At 42.9% G+C, this 23,561-nt stretch overlaps 2 protein-coding genes and 1 long non-coding RNA gene across 3 annotated transcripts; 2 read left to right on the forward strand and 1 right to left on the reverse strand.

Moving 5' to 3' along the window:
* Positions 1–328: 328 nt before the first annotated feature.
* bag6 (BCL2 associated athanogene 6) lies at positions 329–20,722 on the reverse strand. The gene is made up of 25 exons (XM_083989818.1): positions 20,599–20,722; positions 19,484–19,571; positions 19,271–19,388; positions 18,508–18,722; positions 18,218–18,280; positions 18,014–18,136; positions 17,716–17,912; positions 17,399–17,531; positions 16,322–16,522; positions 16,003–16,228; positions 15,656–15,706; positions 15,079–15,425; positions 14,906–14,978; positions 13,896–14,263; positions 13,053–13,311; positions 12,754–12,923; positions 12,557–12,610; positions 11,874–11,982; positions 11,559–11,683; positions 3,910–4,044; positions 3,520–3,576; positions 3,191–3,415; positions 2,565–2,672; positions 2,330–2,476; positions 329–1,128 (listed from the first exon to the last, which is right to left on the reverse strand). The coding sequence occupies exons 2-25, from the start codon at positions 19,562–19,564 to the stop codon at positions 1,033–1,035; spliced, it is 3,681 nt and encodes a 1,226-aa protein (XP_083845944.1). The 5' UTR covers positions 19,565–19,571; positions 20,599–20,722; the 3' UTR covers positions 329–1,032.
* LOC310999408 lies at positions 5,271–6,960 on the forward strand. The gene is made up of 3 exons (XR_014596046.1): positions 5,271–5,453; positions 6,622–6,777; positions 6,880–6,960. It is a non-coding gene; the product is annotated as an uncharacterized lncRNA (long non-coding RNA).
* A 25-nt stretch (positions 20,723–20,747) lies between the features above and the next one.
* On the forward strand, positions 20,748–22,014 carry glrx3 (glutaredoxin 3). Its single transcript, XM_083989819.1, has one exon. It carries the CDS (start codon positions 20,777–20,779, stop codon positions 21,752–21,754), a length of 978 nt encoding a protein of 325 aa, XP_083845945.1. The 5' UTR covers positions 20,748–20,776; the 3' UTR covers positions 21,755–22,014.
* Positions 22,015–23,561: the final 1,547 nt, after the last annotated feature.

Raw genomic sequence — 23,561 nt, forward strand, 5'->3', positions numbered from 1 at the left:
ATTTCAGAAGCCAGTATCCAGCCTGAATACTCCACTATAATTATTTTAGCAAAACACACCAAAAGAGTATTAAATGTGCTTCGGCAGATAAAACTACCAACAGCATAGAGAATAATTAGTGGGATTCATTATCAAGTGTTATTAGTTGGACAAATCAAGGTGTTAGATTTCACACTAAACTCTGAAGCCAATCAATTCATCAGGAAAAGGATTAGCAGATTTGTTCATGGTAAAAAGCAGTTGCAGCCAAACATAACAGCTCCCGCTTGGCTAACATTTAACTGAATAGTAATAGTGATAATATAAAAGTCTACTGAGTATTTTTACTTCACAGTCCCCTTCTAGCACTTTCAGTTCAGACCTTTTACTTATATCAGTAAAAGGTTTAACTGTGGTGTTATTAACCAGCAGCTACCACTAATATCAGCTGATTACTTTGCCTGAATCCAACCGATCCCAAAGCCAGAACTACCCAGAAATCAAAGAGCACACTGTTGTATCAAGATTTTATTAAGCTTACTGTACATTCATGTACTGTACAGCATGTTCATCACATGGAGGTTTACTCCTGCATGTCAGAGTACTTAGAGGAAGGCAAAAGTCCACTACATAATAGGAACTCCAGCTCGATATTAACAAAGCAACACAAGGATAAAAAGGCCAAAGAAATACAGACATACACGTGTATGCAAACAGAATTAAAGTGACCCGATTTAGTCAAACTTAAATCTGATGTAATGCCTTCATCATAAGGAACATTCTCTCAGTAAAAGTTGGAGCAAAAAAAAAAAAAACAGAAAGAAAAAACACAACAAAAACAAAGCAATAAATAGGCACTGGGGAAGTAGTCACAATAGCATTAGGCAATTAGTCATGAGAGCTGCTAACAGCTCAAAAAGTTTGGTGGGGAGACGGGGGAGGGCGGGAGGGCGGGGGGCTGCACTGATTGGTAATCAAACGAAGATTTAAAACAAAACAACAAATATACAAATGAGGGTGAAAGCAGCTCGAGTGCTTATCTGTTGAAGTTGTTTATGAGTCTGATGAGAAGGCTCTGTGTGCATTGGGAAACTGCTGAGAGCTGAAATCAGGGTCTTCCCTCACTCTTTTCTTGATGTCGGCTTTAACCTGAGAAACAAAAACAAGTTGTCAGAAGGTGAGCCCACAATATTCACTTTACATTGGTAGACAACAGAGAAATGTAGCAACTAATCACAAAAACAGGTTGCGCTTCAACAAAAGGCTCATTCAAATCAGACTGCTGAACCAAAGACTTAATATCAATCAAAACGTTTGCAAAAAACTTGCAATGGTAGCACATCTTAATTAGTCAATTTGAGGACAATATACTCACTTTTCACATGATTTATTCTGGCTCATCATGCAAAAACACGCTGATGCGTTTAGGCTATGCAGCTTTGCAGCAAATTTACCAATTAAGATGTGCTACCATTGCAAGTTTTTGGAAACTTTTTGATTCAAATGTAGCAACTATTCACAATTAAGAAGCCTCAAGCTATATCTGCATTTTTGCTTGAAAATGTAAATGACTTCTTCAAAACCCAAATAAATATTTGATCCTCCTGTTTGACGATCTTCAAATGAATTCAGATTAAAGCAGATATCAGTGGAATGTTTTTGTTAATATAAGTCCTAAATAGTCCTATTTTCCGTCAGCAATCACTTACATGAAGTATTTCAGCCTAAACACGAGTCTCTCCGTCACTCTGCTCTGCTGTAACCCGAGGAGAAAATTTTCCTTGTGGGATACAAGTGTTATCCAATGAGGAGAGAGAACGGCATGAAGGGCTGTGTGTGCAGCCAAGGGATGCGCGTGAATGTGGTGACGTAGCACGAGGACCAATTGATGCCTGACAAGGGCGGGGGCTGCTAACTCATGGTGCGTTCAAAGAAACTCGTACTTTGTGTTTTTCCTTCCTGTGAAGTCATACCAGTTCGATCTGGTACGAGTTCACAGGTCGGAAGTTACGAGTGGCCGTTATAGGGAACTTTCACAGACAACAGGATGGTAAAAACACGAGCTACGGGTTACCTGGAACGCTACCAAGTCGTAGTTGTGACTTGAAGCTGTAACTTACGGTTTCAAAAGCCTGCCTTGAACGCAGCATTAGCCGAAACGGCCGTGAAGCTGATATCTGCTTTAACAAATTGTTGCAGAACCTCTCTGACTCTACTGTTATAAAGTAGTGTCTACCGAGTCTGTGCAGTCCATACTAATCCAGATCATGGGCAAATCTCTTAAACCACAATATAGGAAATTAGCCTGAGTGATGTCATTTGTCCTGTGATACAGGTTAGAATTAGTCACCTGCTCTGCATACGCCTCCGTCAGATCCTGGCTCTCCAGATCGTCCTGTAGCCGCTCAGCAGAGGTCATGGGCTTCACCCCGGCTGTCCTGGCTGCTTGACTCACTGCATCAGAGATGGACAGGAGGCTTCCACTGCCCTGTCCAGTCTGAAAACACACACAAACACGCGTCTTAAAGAAGGTAAGACAGGCGACACTCGTATGTAAGGAGTGAAGTTAGAGCTGATCAGATTACCTTCCTGCGTTTGGCTGGCATGCCGTGCAAATAGGCATCGGACAGCGGAGGCTGAGCCTTCATCTTCCTCTGGGTCATCATGTCACATCTGATGATGGGCACCCACTCCTGCAGCACAAACAGGGAATACAGATCATCAAGATCATGAGGCATCTGGATTATGTTGTAAAGGACCAGTTTACAAAACAATAAATCATTCCACCACAGCTCTGCAGGGAAACACAATCTGGGGAAATAAAAAGACTAAATTTAGAAATAACCCGCTTGATTTGGCAAAATTAGACTGCTGAAGCATCAAATTAGCTTAAAATGGATTTTTGTCTTTGGTCTTAATCATCATCATCATCAACTTTTTCAGTGTAAATATGGACACTAGTGTTGTTGTACGACAGACCCATTCTTCTCTGTCTGCCCAGAAACAACATCTCAGTTGCTCTGGGTAATCCAGACTTCACTTCCGCAGTTTTGTCAACAAAAGAAAACAGTCCCTTTCAAAAGTGCTCACAGTCTGCTCATTGGAAACTCTCCAGGAGAGGGTTGTCATGACTACATGTTCTGTTGCACTGTGCGTAAAAGAGAAGATACAGGTGAAATGGAGCCAGTGAACCAACAGTGGGGGCTCTTACAGGTGGAACAGCAGCCGCCCAGGCCTCTGACTCTCCAGCAGAATCCTCACTCCCTCCCTCAGCTCCCGCCGCTGCCATGTCGCCACCTAATGGCGCGGCTCCTCCCGTGGCTCCCAGGTCCCCGGGCAACACCCTCGTCTCCCGTGACGACGCCCTCGTGCTGGGTGACACGGACATGGCCTCCTCGGCTGTGGTTGCTGCAGCTGGCGAGTGGGTGTCCTCAATCTTTTTGGAGCGGAGAACAGCGAAATGAGGAAACCAAAAGGCAAAAGCGGTGTTCAGAATGTCACGCTGAGTTAATCTGGGACGGATGTTAAAGACACACTTACCGTGGCACTTTGTGCTTGTTCGGGCTCTTGTGTGCCAGTGGCAGAAGACTGATCTCTCTGTGAAAGAATGTCATCCAATATTTATTAGCCATTTCAGACCTGCTGTCCCAGGTAACACGATATGTAACAGCCATCAGGTAAGACAGGCTGCTTTCTCTGTAACGTGCTATATGCAGGTCTAACCCCATTTGGCAGAAAACTGATAATATTCTGAAATAAAGAGTTTAAAAATTTCATTTACAGATATAGACATAATTTGGGGGAACTAAAGCATTTTTTTTTTTAAATCTGAAACTAAAGCTTAGAGGCTGCATCATATATGAGAGGTTTGTGAAATGTGTCACTGACGCCGAGATAATATTTTGATAAACTGTGTGTCTGGTCCGTTACCTGTGTGTGAACTATGTAGTTCTGGATCTGATCCTGCGTGATGGGGATGTGCTCCAAAATGACCTGCAGCCTCATCGTCATCATGCTGGTCATCCAGTTGACAAGGCTGGGGCTGATGTCACTGGACATTCTCCGCTGGAGGCGCAAAGAGAAAATTCAGGTTTTACTTAACTCTTACTGTCTTTATAGTAACATTCCTCTCTTTGGATTGCTACAATTTATACTGGATTTAGTGGCTTATGTTTTTTTTTTCCTTTTACATAACTATCATGGCAGCTCGAAAACATTTCTTGTACACAGTAGTCAACAGCTGCACTCTTCTTTCAGTTCTACTAACAGATTTGTGATCTCCATCACACTATTTTAAATATTAACATGAACTTAATCTTGCACATGTGAAATGATAGTGGAGCGAGTGAACAGGTGAATTAAATACATGAACAGTGACAGAGTAACTTGCTGTAGAGTTGAGGTGGTTTAGATGCGTGGATTGACCCATAACAGATCCGTGTGGTAAGCAGACAAGATTTGAAGTTGCAACTTCTCTCAGCCCTGCACTCATCAGTTTCATCTTGGAGCTATAATTCTTTACACCACATATGATTAACACTTAATTCTATAGTATTGTATTGTAGCCTCAAGTGTGCTGTGCTCTGGTTCTACATTATATTATATTACACTGGACTCTTTGGGGGAAGTGGTGGAGAGATACACAATGAGGATGGTGGAGGCCATCTGAACACGGAGTCACCTTGATGGACCAAAGAAGCAACGGTGGTGGACGGCTCCTCTCTCTTCATTGCAGACAGATAGACAAATAGATACATTAGATCCTTTAATACCTACCTACAGCCGTCAGGCTTTTTAATTCTTATGCAAATGGAAGATGAGCTGACAGACAAATTAATTTCCCTTTGGGGATTAATAAAGTAATTGGTATTCGTATTTGTATTGCAGTAGGGAGTCAGAAGCACACTGCTGCCTGTAGTATTCCTGTAATGTTCCTTTGGTGATCGTTCATCTCCTGAAGATCCACCTGGACCGATCCACCTGGATATCTGTACATGGTGGGCGTGAGGAGTTTGGTTCACTGCTCTGACATAGGACTAGCACTGCAGCGTGGATCTATTATAGATCTATTATAGATCCATACACTGCACCGATGACCGTCTGTGACCTTTTTACAGTCTATGTCTGTGACTGACTGAGTGAGGAAGTTGCGCCGTCTGTGACTGACTGAGTGAGGAAGTTACACCATTGGACAGCCGCTGTTAGACTCCTTCCTATTGGCCGTCGCAATTTCTATGACGTCATCTGAAAGCGCTCCCAGCGGATCGACAACACTAGTTCCTACTGGTCCGCATATCGGTCTCTGTCCTAACTGAACCTGATCCCAAACTTATCACAGCGGAATACTTTGCTGTACTACGTTAAACGACCAGTGCTGTTTACATCCACCAGGAACTCAGTTTACCCGACGCAGCGCCTGCAGAAAGCTCGGCTGATTGCTCTGCCGTTCACCGACACACACCGACAGCACAGGGGTAAGTTACGGAGCCCCCCGTCTCCGGAGGAGTGGACATGTCCGTATGCACATGCGTCAAGTCTGGGTTTAGAAATGTGTCCCCACGGTTTATCAGCGATGCTCTCGGATTCATAGTCCTCAGGTTTGGACACGGTGCCGTCGGCTACGTCGCGCCGTTGAGACGTGAAGCAAAAAAAAAAAACCGATGCACATTATCAGCCGTGAACACATCATTGTTATCATGTATCTGAAAGGCGTCCAACGACTGGGTTTGCGCGTGGAAAAGCAGCGTAGACATAACGACATACAGGTCCAGTACAACAACATCAGACAGCGGGTCCCGCCTGTTCCCAGGCTGGTTTCAGGTCCGGGTGCTGCACTGATCTACCACTGTAACTTAGTTCCGCCATTTTCTCCACGTCAAGTAACGTAGAGAGGCGGCGGCTGAGGTCCAAAACAGTCAGAGGAAAACCTCCTCTCCTGAACGTTTTTGTTTGACCTCCATGTAAAACGTCATTACGTCAAGAGAAAACATGTAAAGGAGAACTACACTACTGAGGATTACTGACGGCCGCGGTGCAGAGTATCTGACTGTAGTCTCACTAGTAGTAACTATGACTAACTTTATTCATAACACTCCCCTCTCTCTCTCTCAGCCTACACAACAGGGTGGACTGAAATGTCGAAAGAGCAATGATCATTTTACCAAAAATAGTAACAACAACAATGAAAAGCGAAAAACATTTTTTTTGTGAAATAAGAATGGTTTTTAACATGACATTTATGTTAAAATGTTTTTGATGACCATAGGGATGATGATACTTGAAAGGAAGGAATCTGTGCTTATGGATTTGGAGTTCAGCCTAACCCCCTCAATAAAACTCTGTTTGTACATCTATGTGGTTCTGCTGTGGTAAAACAAACAAAAAAATTGTGCCTCTTTTTTTTTTTAAGTGGAACTATGCGAGTCTGGTAACTTTTCCACTGTTTTGCTAACCCTCCTCCCGGTCATGTCCACTTATTTTCAATGAAGCCGTCGAGAAAGCAATTCATCGAGTGATGGATAATGTTGCTCCCTTCCTCATCAGTGGCTCCTTAAGACTCTTTGCTTGCAGGTTGAAGGTGACCCATCTTGCTCCATGTAAAACTACAAACAAACCAAATTTTGTCATGTTGTCTAATCACAGGCACCTGTGGTGTCAGGATGGTGTTGACCTTAGTGATGACTACTGGGTGGACATCCTGGGACACACACAAACCTTCTACACAACACCACAGATCAGTACATCACAGTCCTCAACCTCCTATCTGCCAACCTTCCACATCTAACTTTCCAGCTCCAGGTGACGACTCTTGTGTTAATAATAAACATGACAATGATATCATCAGTAATACTAGAACTGTACAGGCACTAAGTATTTCCATTTTCTCCCCACTGTTTTTAGATGAACGAATGGCACATCGGGATCAACATCCACATTTACCTGTGCAAACTGCAGAAGAAGCAGTCACTGACATTTTCCAGGTATGAGTTTCATCAAGGGCACACATTCTCAATGTTTGCAAGTTATTGTGGTTTATGACATTGTCAGGCACCTTTCTCTTCTTGATGCAATGTGTCACGCTTAAATGGAAGTAATGACTCAACACTTTGAAAATGTTGTTATGTTGACAGGGAATTGACAGTCCTCTGTATCATCCCCTGAAGGAGGAACACGAAATAAAGGAGGAACACACAGGAAATCAATTTGACCAATATACTGGAAATAAGAAATTTGTGTGCAAGATCTGTCAAAACCAGTTTAAGAATTTGCTCATACATTTAAAGAAATCAAAAGCATGCCAAACTCATTACGACATGGATACTCTACAAAAACAAGCCAAGGTAAAACAAAAATCAAAACATACCGAGGCTCAGGCTTCTTACAGACGAAGACAATTAACAGAAGATCCCGTCACGTTCAGACACAAACATGCAATGGAGCAGGCTGCTTCCAGACTAAGAAACATAGAAAAAGATCCTGTAGGAACTAGAGCTAGACACGCTAGAGTGCAAGCGGCTACCAGACTAAGACAACTGGAAAATGATCCTATTGGATTTAGAGCTAAACATGCTAGAGTGCAGGCAGCTACCAACAAAAAAAACCTGGAAATAGATCCCATAGGAACGAGAGCCAAACACGCCAGAGTGCAGGCATCTACCAGACTGAAAAATCTGGAAAAAGATCCAGTTGCATTTAGAGCCAAACACGCCAGAATACAGGCGACTACCAGACTGAGAAATCCAGAAAAAGATCCCAATGGACAGGAAGCGACCGAACAAATAGCTACTGGACTGGAGGTGAGCGAGTACAAACCAACAGAGGCTGTAAAGACTGAACAAGAGGAGATGCAGTGCAGCCTGCAGCCTGTCAAGACAGATGCGAAGGATATGTCTATATATAATTCAAATATAGGACCCACCAATAACCTCTTCAACTTGCCTCCTCCAAGCGAATGGAAGCTCCTCCTTGATTCAGCTCTGCGGAGTTCAGTAGAGCAACAGAACTAGGGATGGGCATTTCAAGAAATCTTTTTGATCGATCTTCGGGAAAATTAACGATCAATTATCGATTAATCGTTAATATTAAGATTCATAATTAAAAACTAAATGCAGGCGGCTATGGCGTGTCCAGGGCAGTCCCCGTGAAGGAAGAAGGTCGGACAACAACGTACACGGACGTCTGTGTGCTTGTGCTTCACCTGTAGGGACGGTGCCGGTGCCGGCATCATTTACAGTTAAAAAAAAAAAAAAAAAAAAGCACCGTTGCGCTGCCAGGCTCACCTGCAGCTGAGCTGTCAGAGCAGCTCTGCTGTCCCTCTCTCTTCAGCCTCGTGTTTGGCTGCACTTGTACAAAAAAAAAATCACAAGCACATTCAAAATGTGAAAGCGTGTGTTTTATTATTATTTCTGTCGCCAACACACGGCGGAGCGGCGCTCTGAGCACGGGAGCACAGAGAAGAGAAACTAACTCTGCAGGATATTTATCTTACGTTTCATTTTAACCATCGATAAACAGCTTCGGACTAATTGTGATGTTAGATAAATGACTTGTAGCTTGTAACTTACAGAGAGAGTGGAGGCTCCTTCCACACTGCTGCTGAAAACCAAACCTGCTGATCTGAGCGGGCGGAGCCGCGGAGTCACAGCTCTCGTCTCTGTTGCACGCGACCGCGACACAGTGCGCCCCGTCATATTTAATGGAATTATTTCACTCTTAAACCATGTAATAATAATAATAATAGGCCTGTATAATAATACTTTTATAGAGTTTATTGGTTGTTATGAAAAAATAAACCCGGGGTTTATTTCTCCATGACAACCTCTGCCCTCTACATGATCCCTTATAATAAATCGATAAAAATTTTCCGTGATCGATAAAATTCTTAACGATCAATAATCGATCATCGATTAATCATGCCCATCCCTAAACGGAACCCAAGTTTATACCAGGAGAGCCAGAACCAACCAGCAGAGGCTGTAAAGACTGAACAAGAGGAGGCGCCGTGCAGTACGTACAACCTCCTCCTCAACCCTCTACCACAACCTCAACCAGCAACAGTAGTAGCAGTGCCCAGTAGTACTATTCAGCTGGGGAGCCCAGTGTTTGGAACAACACCAGGCAACCAAACTGTCTTTAAGTGGTAAAGACCCCCAACAGCACAGCCTGCACACAGTTGGTGAAACCATCAACTAGGAGCTGGATGTAATATTTAGATATCTGAGGAGGACAGAGACCAGCACTTTGTTTAGGAGAATATATCACCAGTCCTTTTTTTGTTTTTTGTCTTCTCACAATCAGTTTTTTGGTACCTCAGATTACCGTCCAGTCAGGTTTGGGTCATACTGGGTCAAAGATTTCATAAAATAAGGATTATATTGGGATTTAGATGCAAACTGACACAGCCAGAGCAATGTAATGATGCATGTAAATATGTTCAAAGTCATTTCTTGTATATACTGTATATTGGCATGAGCTTTATCTCCATCTCTTTATTTTCTATACAGCATTAATTTAAAAAATGTTAATTTAATGTTGTTAATGATTGACTGTTAGCAGTGTGATTGACTGCTGTGCCTTACACCTACAACTGAAGGATGACGTTTCTCTTTTATATAAAAACTTCTGTATGTTTGTGCAATATATTCCTTAACTATTGAACACGTGTTTTTCTCAAATACTAGTTTTGAGGGATGCAGTGATCAAAATCTTACCAATATGAGCATATGAGCGCATACAAGCATTGATCACATAAGAGATCAATGCTGATCTCATATGTGAGATTGGCCAATCCATTGCTTATACCAATCATGTCTCTCTTGTGCATTTTGTAAAAGTTCCACATAATTTTTGTTTAGTTTTGGTGGCCTGTTGCACATAAAGGTTCATTGCACAATATAGAAAGCAAGGCCACACCACACAGTACACAGTGTTCCTCTCAGCAACACACAACAGAGTATTAGCCAAATTTGATCGTTTTTTTAAGTGACTGCTGACCAGAAAACATTCATTCTGATTCACCAATCATGTATCTTAAATGAAAATCAGCCGATAATGATTCATTTAATGATTATATGGATCTATTGGAGCCTCTACTCGTTTTCTGTCTTTTGTTGCATTAAGCTTGAACTAATGTTTTATTACCTCTACCAAGGAGTTTGTGCTTCACTTATATCTGTCTTTCTTTTTGGTTTTGTTTGTTTGCACTTAGTTGAGGGATGATAAATGGGACAGGGAGGAACGCATTCGGGGGCGTTGTAATATTCGAATATATCCGAACGAATTACGGGTCATTCAATATTCGTTCGAACCTCATTTTTCTAAAAACTGACAGCCCTAATATACTATATGGATGTTGATGTAAAAAAGGATAAGTCATATTTATAGTAATAACATCTGAATGTGTAGAACTTGGTGCCGCACTGCCGCCAGATAATAATTCAGATCTGGTGGAAAAACATTGTGACTCTTCATTACACAGAGTTGTACTTATTAATACTAAGCAACAGTGCGTATTGTACCTGCAGTATTTAGGGAGGACTTTTTGTCATTCAACATGGAACTAATAAAATCTCACAACAACAATAGCAGTTGCAACATAGAAATGGGACAATTGATACAAGCTGTAGAGCTGTATGACTTTAAGAACGCTCACATCATTTCTTGGCTTCTGGGTACAACTAAATAAAGAAAGTTATTGTAAATGTGCTTTTCTATGATTTTCCTACTTTAACAGAGGGACTCTCAGTATTTGAATCTGATGCAATCATTAGGTTGCTCGGTCAAATCTGATTAAATCAGATCCATATGGTCCTGATGTAGTCTACTAGCCAGGTTTTGATCGTTATACTCTCACTGAACATTGTTTTTGATTGTACCAAACTAAAACATGACTATTGGCCTGACTGAATGAAATGTCAGTGACTGACTGAGTGATGAAGTTACACCATTAGACGTCCATCCAAGTGTTGGACGTCCTCAACAGCTTCCCTAATAGTGGGCCTTTAAAGCAGATCCTCTCATGACTGTACTGAATACCAAACTTGCCACAATGATACGGCTGGCCTTCAACACAGACATTACTTATAATTCATCCTTGCACAAGGGCCTCTGTGACAGATCAGTGTTTAGCTTCCTTGTTATAAAACACTTCCTAAAAAGGTGCATGGTTGACACAGGCCAGTGTCATGCTGCCTCACCTTTCACCGGGATTTAGTGCTGGTTTTACTTGAGCCATTAAAAGCCCCCTCTGAACTACTGGATCTGCTCTCATTTAAGTTATGTACTTTAAGGTCATGTAACTTAAAATGGTCCAGCTTGTAGTGTATTGTGAAAACCTTGCCTGAATAAACTCAGTCCACTGCATTAAATCTGAGTGTATTTACTCATTACCTAAATACATAGATTTTCTTTCTCATTATTCTATCCAATGCCTGCTGCAACTGGATTTGAGCATAACTAAAGGAAAGTAGATTTGGTGTTCTTTGCCTAACATGCATCAGGTATCTGCTACTTGCTAAACAGAGATCTGAATCTGAGAAGAAAGAAGCTGTGAGTGATTTAGTAAAACATTGTGTACTAACTATTCGGTGGTTGATGACTGCAGTAAGAGCTCTCTGGTCTCCTCTCAGGCAGTGCAGGTTGAGGGCAAGACACTCAAACAGTGCCTGGTTACACATCTGTAGCAACTGGGGTCCAAAGGAGTCATCTGGGGAAAAAATGACATAATAATTTAGTCCAATGACAGGATGGTTGTTAATTTGTTAATTCACTTCAAAGCAGTGTATGATAAATAATGCAAATATGAATACTTCTAATGATGAACTCTATACATAAACTGAAGCAACAGAGGCAATATGTACAGAAAAAAAACTAGAAAAGGACAAAAAGGAGTTTACCAGTGCAACGCAGAATATGTGTGGCGATGCGAGTCAGCTGCTGTCTGAAGAAAGACATGTTGGTCCGAGTAACATCAACACCCTCCAACACGGTGACTGAAGACTCTCTCTGTGGGAGTTGAGACAACCATAACAACTGTTTGAGGTACTGCTCAAGGAAAACACGGCACAGCGTTTTAGTATCTAAAAATGCTTTTGTTATGATTTTGATACAAACCATAATCAATTTTGACTCTTCATATTTCACCTATTTCAGTCTTAGCCTACAGACTATATTGTATGTAAGCAACCATCCTATTTTGGCTACAACTGATTTTTAATCCCAATGATGGACATTACCTGGATAAATCAAGTTACATGTATAGATCATGTTGTCAGATCGGCCCCAGGAGAAATATTTAATCTGATATAACTGGTGCAAATTATGCTTAATGCAAACAAAAGTAGTTGTTGAACAATAAAGGTGGGTGTTAGTTAATGTGTAACATCACAGCCCTGTTCATTGTTCATTATTATTGGTCACAATAAAACAAGTATATCCCCAACAATAACAGGTGCAGTCTTAGTTGTGCTGGGTGTCTGTGGTAAATTAAGATATTGTGGTAAAAATGAAGGATGTAGCAATATTTCCTTATGGACTGTTGTGTAATTTGTTGGAGAAGTCGTGGACATCAAGGACTTACAAAGCTCTCTGTGATGTATTCCTCCAGTTCGTTGACAAGACTGTCGGCAGCCTCCTGTGGGATGTAAAGGGAGGGCATGAGGAAAACCAAACAATGACAGCACAAAGAGAGAGAGGTAGAACTGCCCATTTGTTGTCAATTGCTTGAATATTTTAGGTTAAGTTAACAAAATAACATTTCTGGTGAGTGGTACTGACAGCAATGTTCTGTTCAGTGGGCTCTCTGCCATTGAGGTAGTTCTGGGTGAAGAACTGGGACAGCTGAGGCTGGATGCGCCCCAGTGGCTGGTGTTGCCCATGAAGCAGCATGACCAGGTCGGACATGGTGAAGGTCTGGCACACCAGCATCAGCAGCTCTCCAAAAAACCCTGAAAATCATGATTCAAAAAGAAGAAAAATGTAAGGAAGTTACAGGAAGTTCAATGGACAATTGAAGTGACATTTAGATTAAGTATGTTCTGATGTGTTCCTTCACTAAATAATGTGATGTTCTTTACCGGTTGGATCCTCAGGACTGATGAAGATGTTGGTTGCCTGTGACAGCCTCTGCATAAACTGAGCAATGCTCTCAGTGTCGTTCTGGGCTTGGCCCAAAGAGCCCATCATGGTGCTCAGAACGCCACGGACGATGCCTGTGAATAACTCTGGGTTGAGGGCATCAGCTGCTGCAGAGGGGTTAGGAGCTGGGTTGGGCCCTGGACCAGGAGCTGGAGTGGTACCAGAGGGAGGCTGGGGTGGAGAGAAAATGGGCTGAGCCTAGAAAGAGAAGGAGAATTTGTTAATAGTACTTCACCTTACTTGAAACAGGAGTGATTTTTTATGGACACTACATAAAGGTACAAGAAACACACCTATCTGTTCCCTATTGTGAAGATTAAGTTGAGGGTATAATTTAATATATAAATATAACACCAACTTTCTGTGGTTCATGACTAACCACTAACACTGTGGTCACTGGTAAAAGAATAAAATCCTTTGGAAGGTCACACAAAGAGGGATACAGCAAAATAAAAGTTTTTAAAAATGTGAACCTGTTACTCTGATTCTATGTGATAAAAGAAATGCTGGCTAGTTGTAAGATATTTCTAAGATTTCAGTGACTCCAACAAACATTTGAATAGTATGAACTGTCCCATTTTTATCAAGTTAATTTATTACATTAGGCTTGGATCTGGCTATGTAGTCTACTTGGCTCTCAAAAGCCATAACTTGATATGTTCCAATCCTTCCACATGATCTGTATGAACGTTATTCTTGATCAGAGATCCACATCCAAATGCATGTGCAATTTTCCAGCCTATTCTATTGAGCGCACTCAGTTTGAATATTCAAGCACTGACCTGCTGCATGAATTCACTCACTCCCTGGATGAAGGCTGGGACACCAGATGTGGTGACGGTGATAGAGGGGGCCCCTCCAGGGCCTGCTGCACCGGCCGCTCCAGTCACGCCCAGCAGAGAACCCAGCAGCTGGCTGAGGTCTGGGGGCATCTCCTGGGGCTGGGCCTCAGTGGGGTTGGCCTCCGGTTGGCTCTGTGGGCTCGCAGTGCTTGCAGTGGATGGAGGTGTTGGACCCGAGGTGGAGAAAGAAAAGGAAGAGGAGGAGGAAGAGGAAGAGGTTTGAGACGAGGAGGAAAAGGAGGAAGAGGAGGATGTAGATGTAGATGTGGATGAAGAAGAGGATGAGGAGGATGGAGTTGTTTGACCAGCTGTGGAAAAAAAAAAAAAACTGATTGAAATATCACTGATGGACAGCAATCATTTAACAGTCTTTTTGGAGATTGGGTATGCTAGACAAAACTAAGATAAAATCAATGTATGGACTCATACAAAAGTAATCGCTCTCAATCATCACTTATGACCCAATAGGAATGGGTTGTAATGTTTATCTGTGGATCCCACCCTCTGCCTGGATTTTGTTTTTTCTGTTATTTTGCTGTGTTCAAGACATGTCAGGGCTGAAACCTTGCAGCCTCCAGCTAGAGACTGTAAGGGTGTGACTATAAACGTGTAGCAACCAGGTGAGATCGCTGCCTCGAACTCTGTCGTTGTTCTATATCTGTACTGTAGATGCATCGAGAGCTGCAGGTCTGTGTGTCTGTTTGAAGGAGGCCTGGGTTGAGCTACGGAGGTGCAGCTGTGTGGTCGTGGTTTTTAGTCACCATCAAATAATCAGGAAATAATGTTTCCACCACCGCCTCTCTCTAACTTGCTTTAGAAACACTGGACTCTCTTCTCGCTTGTTAAGCTATGGAGGATGGGGCAACTTTAAATCAAACTGATAGATCATGATAAGCACTGATAACACACTCAAAAACTAAATGTATTAAAAGATTAAAAGAAGAGCTCACCCATTTGTCCTGGCAGCAGAAGTTGTCCAACTAGTCCACTGATCATCTGGTTGAGAGCTGCGGGGTTGAAAGCCTGTTGAGCAGGACATTTTAATGAATCTCAAAACATTGATCATGTTGACAATAAGCCTGAAAAAGCAAACAGGGACCTCATCAGAAAACATTACACCCACCTGTCCTGGCTGCTGGCCTGGCATAGCAGCCCTCACATTGATGGTGGTACCCCTGGTGCCGAAGGCGGGGGGGGGCATGTTGGGTGCGAAGGGTGGTCGGGTGAACAAAACCCGGGCCTGGGGGCCGGCGTGAGGGGGTGGTGGGGGAGCAGTAGGTGTGGTGGTGGGTGTGTTTGGACCCGTGGTCGTAGCTGAGGAGTTGGTAGTGGAGCTGTAGCCGGGAGGGGTGGGCTGTGGGGGGACTGGCTGGCCTGTGGCGGCAGCAGTGGCGGCACTCGTAGCTACGGCAGCGGCATACTGGCTGATCTGCTGCATGAGGTTTCGCATAAAATCAGGAGGGAGGGCACCTGAGGACAAAACAGATCCGTAAATCAGAAAAGCATGATTTGATTTTGATGTTAGCAGGTAGGTTTAGTTAGTATTTTCTATAATGTTAGGCAACATGTTCTAAAATTTGATGAGCAGAAATGATAAATATTGGGAATTTCTGTTTGAAAATTGACTAAAACAACTTAAAATGTACAAAGGTTTCCATTAAAACTACATTATGCCAAATTAACAATCAAATAGCCTTTACCTGGTTGTCCTGGCATTTGCTGACCAGCTGCTGCAGGGTTTGCACCTGGGCCTGTATATACACAAACACAAGGCAAAACACAGTCTGAACTTCCTTGAACAACACCGAGTGACTTGTAACTCCATTACTCTCAACAGAGGTGCGCTTGCAATGGTCAATCAGGGGAAGTCTTCAAACAAATCAAATCAAACATGTCAGAAAACCCTTGTGGCAGCAGAGCATGGATGATGAAGTGGTGCAATAAATGCATCCATTTCATTCCAGTGCATTGCTGCCCAGCAGTGAGATACAGCAACAGCTTTGATCAAGTGGAGCATTCAATCAGTGGCGGATAGTGGACAACACACCGTCCGTGTTCATCTGCATCATGACCACCGGTACTGCCTGGTGGCTGATCCTGATGACCCGGGGGCCGGCCTGTCCCTGTCCAGCCTGCTGATTGGACGGGGAAGACTGTGGGGGGGAGGTCTGCTGTCCCTGACCTGGCTGCTCCGACTGGCTGGTGGACTGAGTAGGCGGAGCTTGTCCCTCAGTGCTGTTAGACGCAACAGTCACTGTGGCGCCCAGGTTCATCTGTGAGTGACAACACACAGCATCGATCAGCCTAACGATACAAAGAGTTCACATTAATAACTTCTTAGCATATTCTTGCTTGTGTTCACTTACTTGCACTGGGATGTGGTGGTGTACAGCTCCAGGCAGAGTGACCGGGGTGGCGTAGTGGGAGAACGGGCGCACCACATGTAGGTGGCGGGGTACGGGGCTCATGAGGTTCAGTCGCAGGTCACTGAGGGCCACAAGGGCGTTGCCGAGGAGACGGAGACACTCCCATGTCAGGATGAGAGTTTGCTGATCCTCCTCTCTCTCCTGTGACAGCAAAGAAACCAACTTGAGTAACATTTTGAGAGACAACAGGAAGCCCATTTTACCCATGAAAAAAATTATAAAACAAAGAGGTGAGTTTTCAGTAGCATTACTATTTGTCCTCAAACTTTCATATAATTGAATCCAATTAGAGCATCATTGGCAATCTGAAAGGATTTTAAATGAGTTTAAATGTGGTATAAAAATGAACTAAAAGAATCTACACAACTAATACTTAAGGAAATTAACACAAGAATGTTATTATCACCAGATTGTATGATCCATGTAAACTTTTGTTTTAAATTTTTGTGCATTAGACTTTCTGAGAGATAGTAAACATGGAGCCTTAGATGCCATTGATTATGTTGATCTCGCAAGCCAGCACCAATGATGTGGCAGTCATACATGCAGGAGCGCAGAGATATTGTCAAAGTAAATTATGTTAAATACGTTGTTGTTTTTTTGACATACTTGAGGACATGACAGATGTGTATCTAACATTGCAGGGCTGCAGACTGCCCCTACATGGGGGCATTTTGCCCCTAAAATTCGAGACAGTGCAAGTACATTTTTCATCTACTTGTTGGAACCAGTAAATTTTGCAGTATGTTTGTTTTTTTAACACTAGTGAAATGTGGAAGTGGTGACTCAAGGAATCTGGTCATCTGTCATTACAGGTGGCGGACCAATGTGTGTGAGGATCATGAATGAAAAGGAAATGTGAATATTTGCTTTGCAAGTCGATTTACGCCCCTAAATTTTATGCTTGCACTCCTAAAATGTTATGTTAGGGGGCCACTGTGCTCCTAATAAAAAATGTTTAAAATGTCTGGAGCCCTGGATTGCCAGTTAACTATTGTTTGGCTGTTTGCATCCTACTGTATTGTTGTTGTATTCAGCAGTGGTGGCTGATTCCAGGATGGTGTGAGCTCTTTGGATGAAAGGCTGCAGTCTCTCCTCCACCCTCCGTAGCTCAGACAACATCTCCGCCAGCTCAGCTGGGCTGGGGTGACTGGAGGAGAAAAAGAATCAAATAAAATTTCTGATATAGCCGACTTAGAAAGGAACTCGTAAGTCGCTCTTAATTTGTCTGCCAAATGAGTAAATGTAAATAAAAGAAATCAGAATCATTTGTGTGAATCCAAGCACAACTGTGTGGAATAACTAGCAATCAGAGTCACTGAGGTTTGTCTTACTGGGGTCCAGGTTGGGGTGTTGGTCCCTCAGACTGTGCTGAAGTGGTGGGCGGAGGTGGGGGAGTTGTTGCAGGTGGGGATGTGTCCATTGGCTGGGAGGAGGGAGATGGAGTGGAGGTGGTGGATGAAGACGAGGGAGGAGGGGGGGCAGCGGCGGAGGCTGCCTCTGTTTGGGAAGTGGAGTCGCTCGGTTGACCCTGAAAACAGACACGGGACAGCAGGTGTAATCGATACTGTTGAAACGGAGATTTCTCTGGAGCTTTGCTGACGGACTCATTTGAGGGGTCGAAGCTCTCACCTCCATCCGCTGGATGACGTCGTTGACGTCTCTCAGCAGGTTTTCAGCCAATACCAGCCTCAGCCTCGGCTCGCTCTGCACCGGCTGGTCCATATCGATGTGCACATTCACTGACCCGTTGCTCTGAAACAGACGATGACAATTAACAAAACACAGGGCGATGTTGTGTGGGATTGTAGACAGTCATCAGGCATGGTAACTCACCCCTGTGCTGGTTGTGACTCTGGCATTCCTGGCATTCTCCCCCACCATCTGCTGGACTGACATCTAAACAAGAAGAATAACACACAGAATTAATACAGGGGGGAAAAAACCTTCTAACACAATAAAAGCTGGGCAGCATCCAATCTGTGACATGTTTATATATCATGTTATTTTATCCAGCAGTTATGTTGTTGTATTTCTCAGTTTGTACAAAAGAAAAATGGAAATTCAGATTAAAGTATAAATATTATTGCACTGAACAGTCCAAACTATTCAAAAAACAGACCTACCTGTATCTGCTGTGGGTCCATGATGTTGACAGGGAGGTTGAAGGTGCCCAGCATTACATAGCTGTTAGCATTGCGATCATGTGGAGGCACTTGGGATGTCCCCTGGGAGGACGAGGAGGGCCCGCTGTCTGTTGAGGAGCCTCCTGACCCAGAACCAGGCTGAGAGGGTGGAGGGGGGGCGCGCTCCACAAGGTGTATCACCTTGCCACCAACATCTGGAAAAAACCGGCAGACAACCATTGTAACATCTGAGCACATAAGATAATGTGTGCACTTCCTATATTGCTGTATGTTTAAAATGCAGCTGAAATGGGAACTTGAAAACTAAAAGTGCTGTGAAATAAGGCTACACGCAATGATGTACCATTTTATTCCAAAATATTTCAGACAATGACGGAAAAAAAAACCAACTGGAACCATTAGTTGTGGCATCAGGAATAATTTTCTGTCGATGAACTAACGGATTATTCAACCGCAACTCTCTACCATGCAATTCGGTCTTAACTTCCTCCGAAGTTGCAGAAAATGTTTCAATAAAATACAAGCTAACCCAACTACCATGTTCTAACTTATATGTCAACATATGCAACATGTTATCACACAACGTGTATGTAATTATGAATACTTGAGAAAACACATTCTAGAGATCTTCTGAAGCACTGTACCGATTAAAAACAATGTAGAAATAAATTAAAAATGCCCTTGACAGAAGATAAAATGAGGCTTTGTCTTTCTTTAAAGTTGAAGGTAATTAATTACGTACTGTAATCTGTCAGAGTCCTTTCATCTTGCAGCACTCTGCCCTGGTAGATCAGCCTCTGTTTGTCCACAGGAATACCTACTGACGGGGCAATGTGCTCCTTGAACTCCTTCACTGTCAGCTACAAGAAGTGGAAGAGATGTTGAACAATTTCAAAGTTTGACTGAAAATGAAAATTCACTTCAGATTTTGTTGTCAGACTAGATGTAGGTGTACCTGAGCACCAACGGTGTAGGTCCTGCTCTGGGAGTCCAATGTTTTGACTGTCACCTCTATGTCTGCAGATTGTTCCTCCATGGTGTTCCTGTGCAATAACAAAATTTCATTGAGTTAATTATAGACCGGCTGGCACTGGATTTATGGCAAATATTGTTAATAGTTTTAAAGCTTGTGATTAAATTATATCACCTGATTTCCCCTAAAATAAACACTGATTTATGACAAGGATCACAGATTACTATATATGTACTATGTGGGACATTATGTCTTCAAACAGAGTTGTGACAGTTCACCATACCTGTTGGTTGATAAAGTTATATCCACTTACTGGCAATAAGCTATACATAGACATCAGTAATCACAAGTAGGTCCATAATTTTTTATATAATATGTTATGTATTATTTATGTCTATGATGTGACTAAAATTGCAAATCTGTAAAATGTTAGAAAACAAGTGCATCACATCATAATTTCTCAGAGCAGAGGATGAAACCTGTAATTCGCTTTACAAAGAGTTGACAAAATGTTAAATCCCAAACGTGTCTAGTTAAAGTGATTTATGCTCGAAGCCTGGCCTCATGTGGAAAAGTAATTGACTATAGGTTTCACAAATCTGACGGTTTGTACTTTCATCGTTCATTTACTCCAATTTAACTGGTGTAACTGTGTTGTTTCCTGATCTAAACCCTGTCTGAGGATGTCTGGACGGGATGAAGCAGTGAAGTAGCCCTGTTGTGTTGTCACAAACAAAGGTTTCTCAGATCAGTTTCAAACTGTTACTGAACCTACTGGGAGGTCAGCCGTAGTTACATCGAGTTAGCACCGCTACAGCTCGCTCGGTCGGGCATGTATTTACAAATTTAAACATTAATTTAACACTTTGAACAGTTTCAGTAACCCAAACGTTAATCAGATAACGTTAACCAGCTGCCGTTACCTACCACTGGCTCGCTAGCATGAGTTAGCTTAGCTGAACTTGGGCACCAGGCGTTTGGAGCGGAGCTAACGTGGCTAGGCTAACGCTCAACAAACTAAACGTTACAATCAGCTCATCTTATCGGAGAGGACCGGCCGGTTCGTTTCCACCAACATTTTTTTGTTTAACGGTTACCTTAACAGTTGTGGCGTCCTTTCAACGTATCCAGTGTATGCTGTAGTTCCTTATCACCAAATAAGACGCAAATACTTCCTAGTACGAGCTCTGGTACTTGCCAGAAGCTACCAGGGCTTCGCGGATGTGACGTCACAGCGACACCGGAAGCGCACCGAGGGGGGACAGAAAAAAAAACATGGCGAATCTCGTGGAGGCAACAACGCAGCAGCAGTTCGAAGGTTTCTTGGCCAAAGCTGGAAAATGCCTGACCGTGGTGCATTTCCAAGCGGGGTGGGCTCCCCAGTGCGGCCAAATGAACGAGGTAATGGCCGAGCTGGCCAAGGAGCACGCGCACACCACGTTTGTGAAGCTGGAGGCGGAAGCGGTGCCGGAGGTGTCGGAGAAGTATGAGATCGCCTCTGTCCCCACTATCCTTTTCTTCAAAGGCGGGGAGAAGGTGGACCGGCTGGACGGCGCCCACGCTCCGGAGCTGACCAAGAAGGTGCAGCGCTTGGCGGTGACCGGGAGCCCGGCCGGAGAGGCGGAAAGCGGCGCCACAGACCCGAACCAGCGGCTGAAGAAGCTGATCAACGCGGCACCCTGCATGCTCTTCATGAAGGGCTCCTCGCAGGAGCCCCGCTGTGGCTTCAGCCGGCAGATAGTGGCCCTGCTGAAGGAGCACAGCATCCAGTTCAGTAGCTTCGACATCTTGTCCGACGATGAGGTGCGACAGGGGCTGAAGACCTACTCCAACTGGCCCACCTACCCTCAGCTGTATGTGAACGGAGAGCTGATGGGAGGACTGGACATAGTGAAGGAGCTGGCAGAGTCTGGAGAGCTGGAGAACACCTGCCCCAAGGCTGTCACCTTGGAGCACAGGCTCAAGTCCGCCATCAACAAGAACCCAGTGATGCTGTTCATGAAGGGCAACAAGGAGGCCGCCAAATGTGGCTTCAGCAGGCAGATACTGGAGATTTTGAACAGCGCCGAGGTGGATTATGACACCTTTGATATCCTGGAGGATGAAGAGGTGCGTCAGGGCCTGAAGACATATTCTAACTGGCCCACCTACCCCCAGCTCTACGTGAAGGGAGAGCTCATCGGGGGTTTGGACATAGTCAAGGAGCTGAAGGAGAGCGGAGACCTGGTGTCAGTGCTGAAGGGGGAGTCGTAGGTGGACTTGCCATGGCTTCAGAGATGGGGGAACAAGAAGCTACTACTGCACATGCCCGACATTGGCTGTGTGTCACTGATGCAAGATTACAGGAGGGCCAGGAAGTAAAAGCAAACGATTTCTGAAAAGAAATTAGAGCTAATAATCAAATTTCTGTCCCATAACCTAACTATTGTAGGATTTGAATAGGTTCATGCTCTGTTTAAAGTTTAACAATTAAATTAACAATGAGGACTCACTTGGTTTTCATTCTACATTTTCCATATTATATGGAAAATGTAGAATGAAAACCAACTATATGATATAGTGTTACAGGGCAATTCTTGCTTTGAGTAACCTTGAAAATACATCTTTATAGTTCCTGCAGTTTGTGAAAAACATCTCCCATGTGACACTGGGTGAGGATAGTTGACTGAGGTTCACATTGCATTCTGCATTTCTAGGTTGCATCATTCCTTCCAGTACTTCACCACAGGTTTATATTACTATTATTATATAACTGTTACCTGCTTCCTGCCGTCCTGTATAGCTGCTGTCCATCTGTTATTCACCTGAAAGACACATGAACTGTCTTTTACCATAATCAAACAAACACTCTGGTTCAAATCCTTCAAAGAAATTCTATGTTGCACTTATTGCTTTGTTTCTTCATCAGTAACATTATGATTTAACAAATAAAAAGCATACAAATTATGTTGTTTTATGGTGCTACTTATATCAATTGCTTACCACTACATGTCACTTAAGAGTGCATAAACAACCCCATTCCATTTTTTTTGGTGTCATAAAAAAACTACTAAGTTCTTTAATGGTTATCAGGAGTTATGTTTGAATTCCACAGATGATTCAGAAATACGGGATCATTTGATTAGTTTGGAATCATCCACAAGTTACAGTTTTTCTCAGACGCGTTGGTGCATTTCTCACATCACTAGTCACATTTGCACAACAGTATGTGCTTAGTACAAACAATTACAAACTGCAAAACCTAGTGGATAACCTGCAAAAGTGTGTCACTTGCTCAAAATTGATAGTTTCATTGACATGAATACTTGCTTTTGAGGAATGAACTATCCGTGTCATCAAAATGAGAAGTCCTGACATCATTGTTTATGAACAAGATAGTCAAATAGCTTTGTCATGTTTTCATTACGACAGTTTACTAACAATGCAGAAAAAAGTCTGATCTTGATGACACTACCTGAAAATGCTCAAGACAGCACTACACACTACTTGTACAGTCATTTGAAAACTACAGTTAAGTTACACATTACTATATTTAGTGGAGTAAGTGAGTACAAGACACTGAATACGTATGTTTCACATTTTTACTACATATGCTCTTCTAATTTGTTCACAGCATTGTGCAAAAGAAAAATACACTACAGTCATCTATTTACAACAAACATAAGAAACATCCTTTTGGGTAGAGCTGTGGACAACTGTAAATAATATTGCAGTACATATAGTAACTGAACATACAGAGTAGGCCACTGTAAATCATTCCTGCACATCCAGACGTTCCTGTCTGTCTGGCCACAAACTTTCATCTGCATCACTGTCAATTGAAACGATTGAAACAGATTAAGTATTCCCAAAGATATTGTCATCCTCACTTTGTATCTCTCTCAGCCTTATGTCATTGTTTGCAATCATCATTGCACAAATCTTGTCCCACTGCTTAATGCCTGACACAATGACAGTGCAGTGCAGATTGTTTAGTGCTAAATTACTGTCCAATACTATACATAACTGTTCTTCCGATGAAATGTTTGAATAATTTAATTTACAGTGGTTCTCCCAACAT

This window comes from Trachurus trachurus (genome assembly GCF_905171665.1).
Source record: "Trachurus trachurus genome assembly, chromosome: 16".
NCBI classification, from domain to species: domain Eukaryota; kingdom Metazoa; phylum Chordata; class Actinopteri; order Carangiformes; family Carangidae; genus Trachurus; species Trachurus trachurus.

Coding starts and splice junctions, on each gene's coding strand:
- bag6 (XM_083989818.1), bottom strand. CDS start 19,564: ATGGAGGAACAATCTGCAGACATAGAGGTGACAGTCAAAACATTGGAC. Junction 18,137..18,217: donor GAGTCACAACCAGCACAGGG/GTGAGTTACCAT, acceptor CGTCTGTTTCAG/AGCAACGGGTCAGTGAATGT. Junction 14,264..14,905: donor TCTGCTGCCAGGACAAATGG/GTGAGCTCTTCT, acceptor TTTTTTCCACAG/CTGGTCAAACAACTCCATCC.
- glrx3 (XM_083989819.1), top strand. CDS start 20,777: ATGGCGAATCTCGTGGAGGCAACAACGCAGCAGCAGTTCGAAGGTTTC.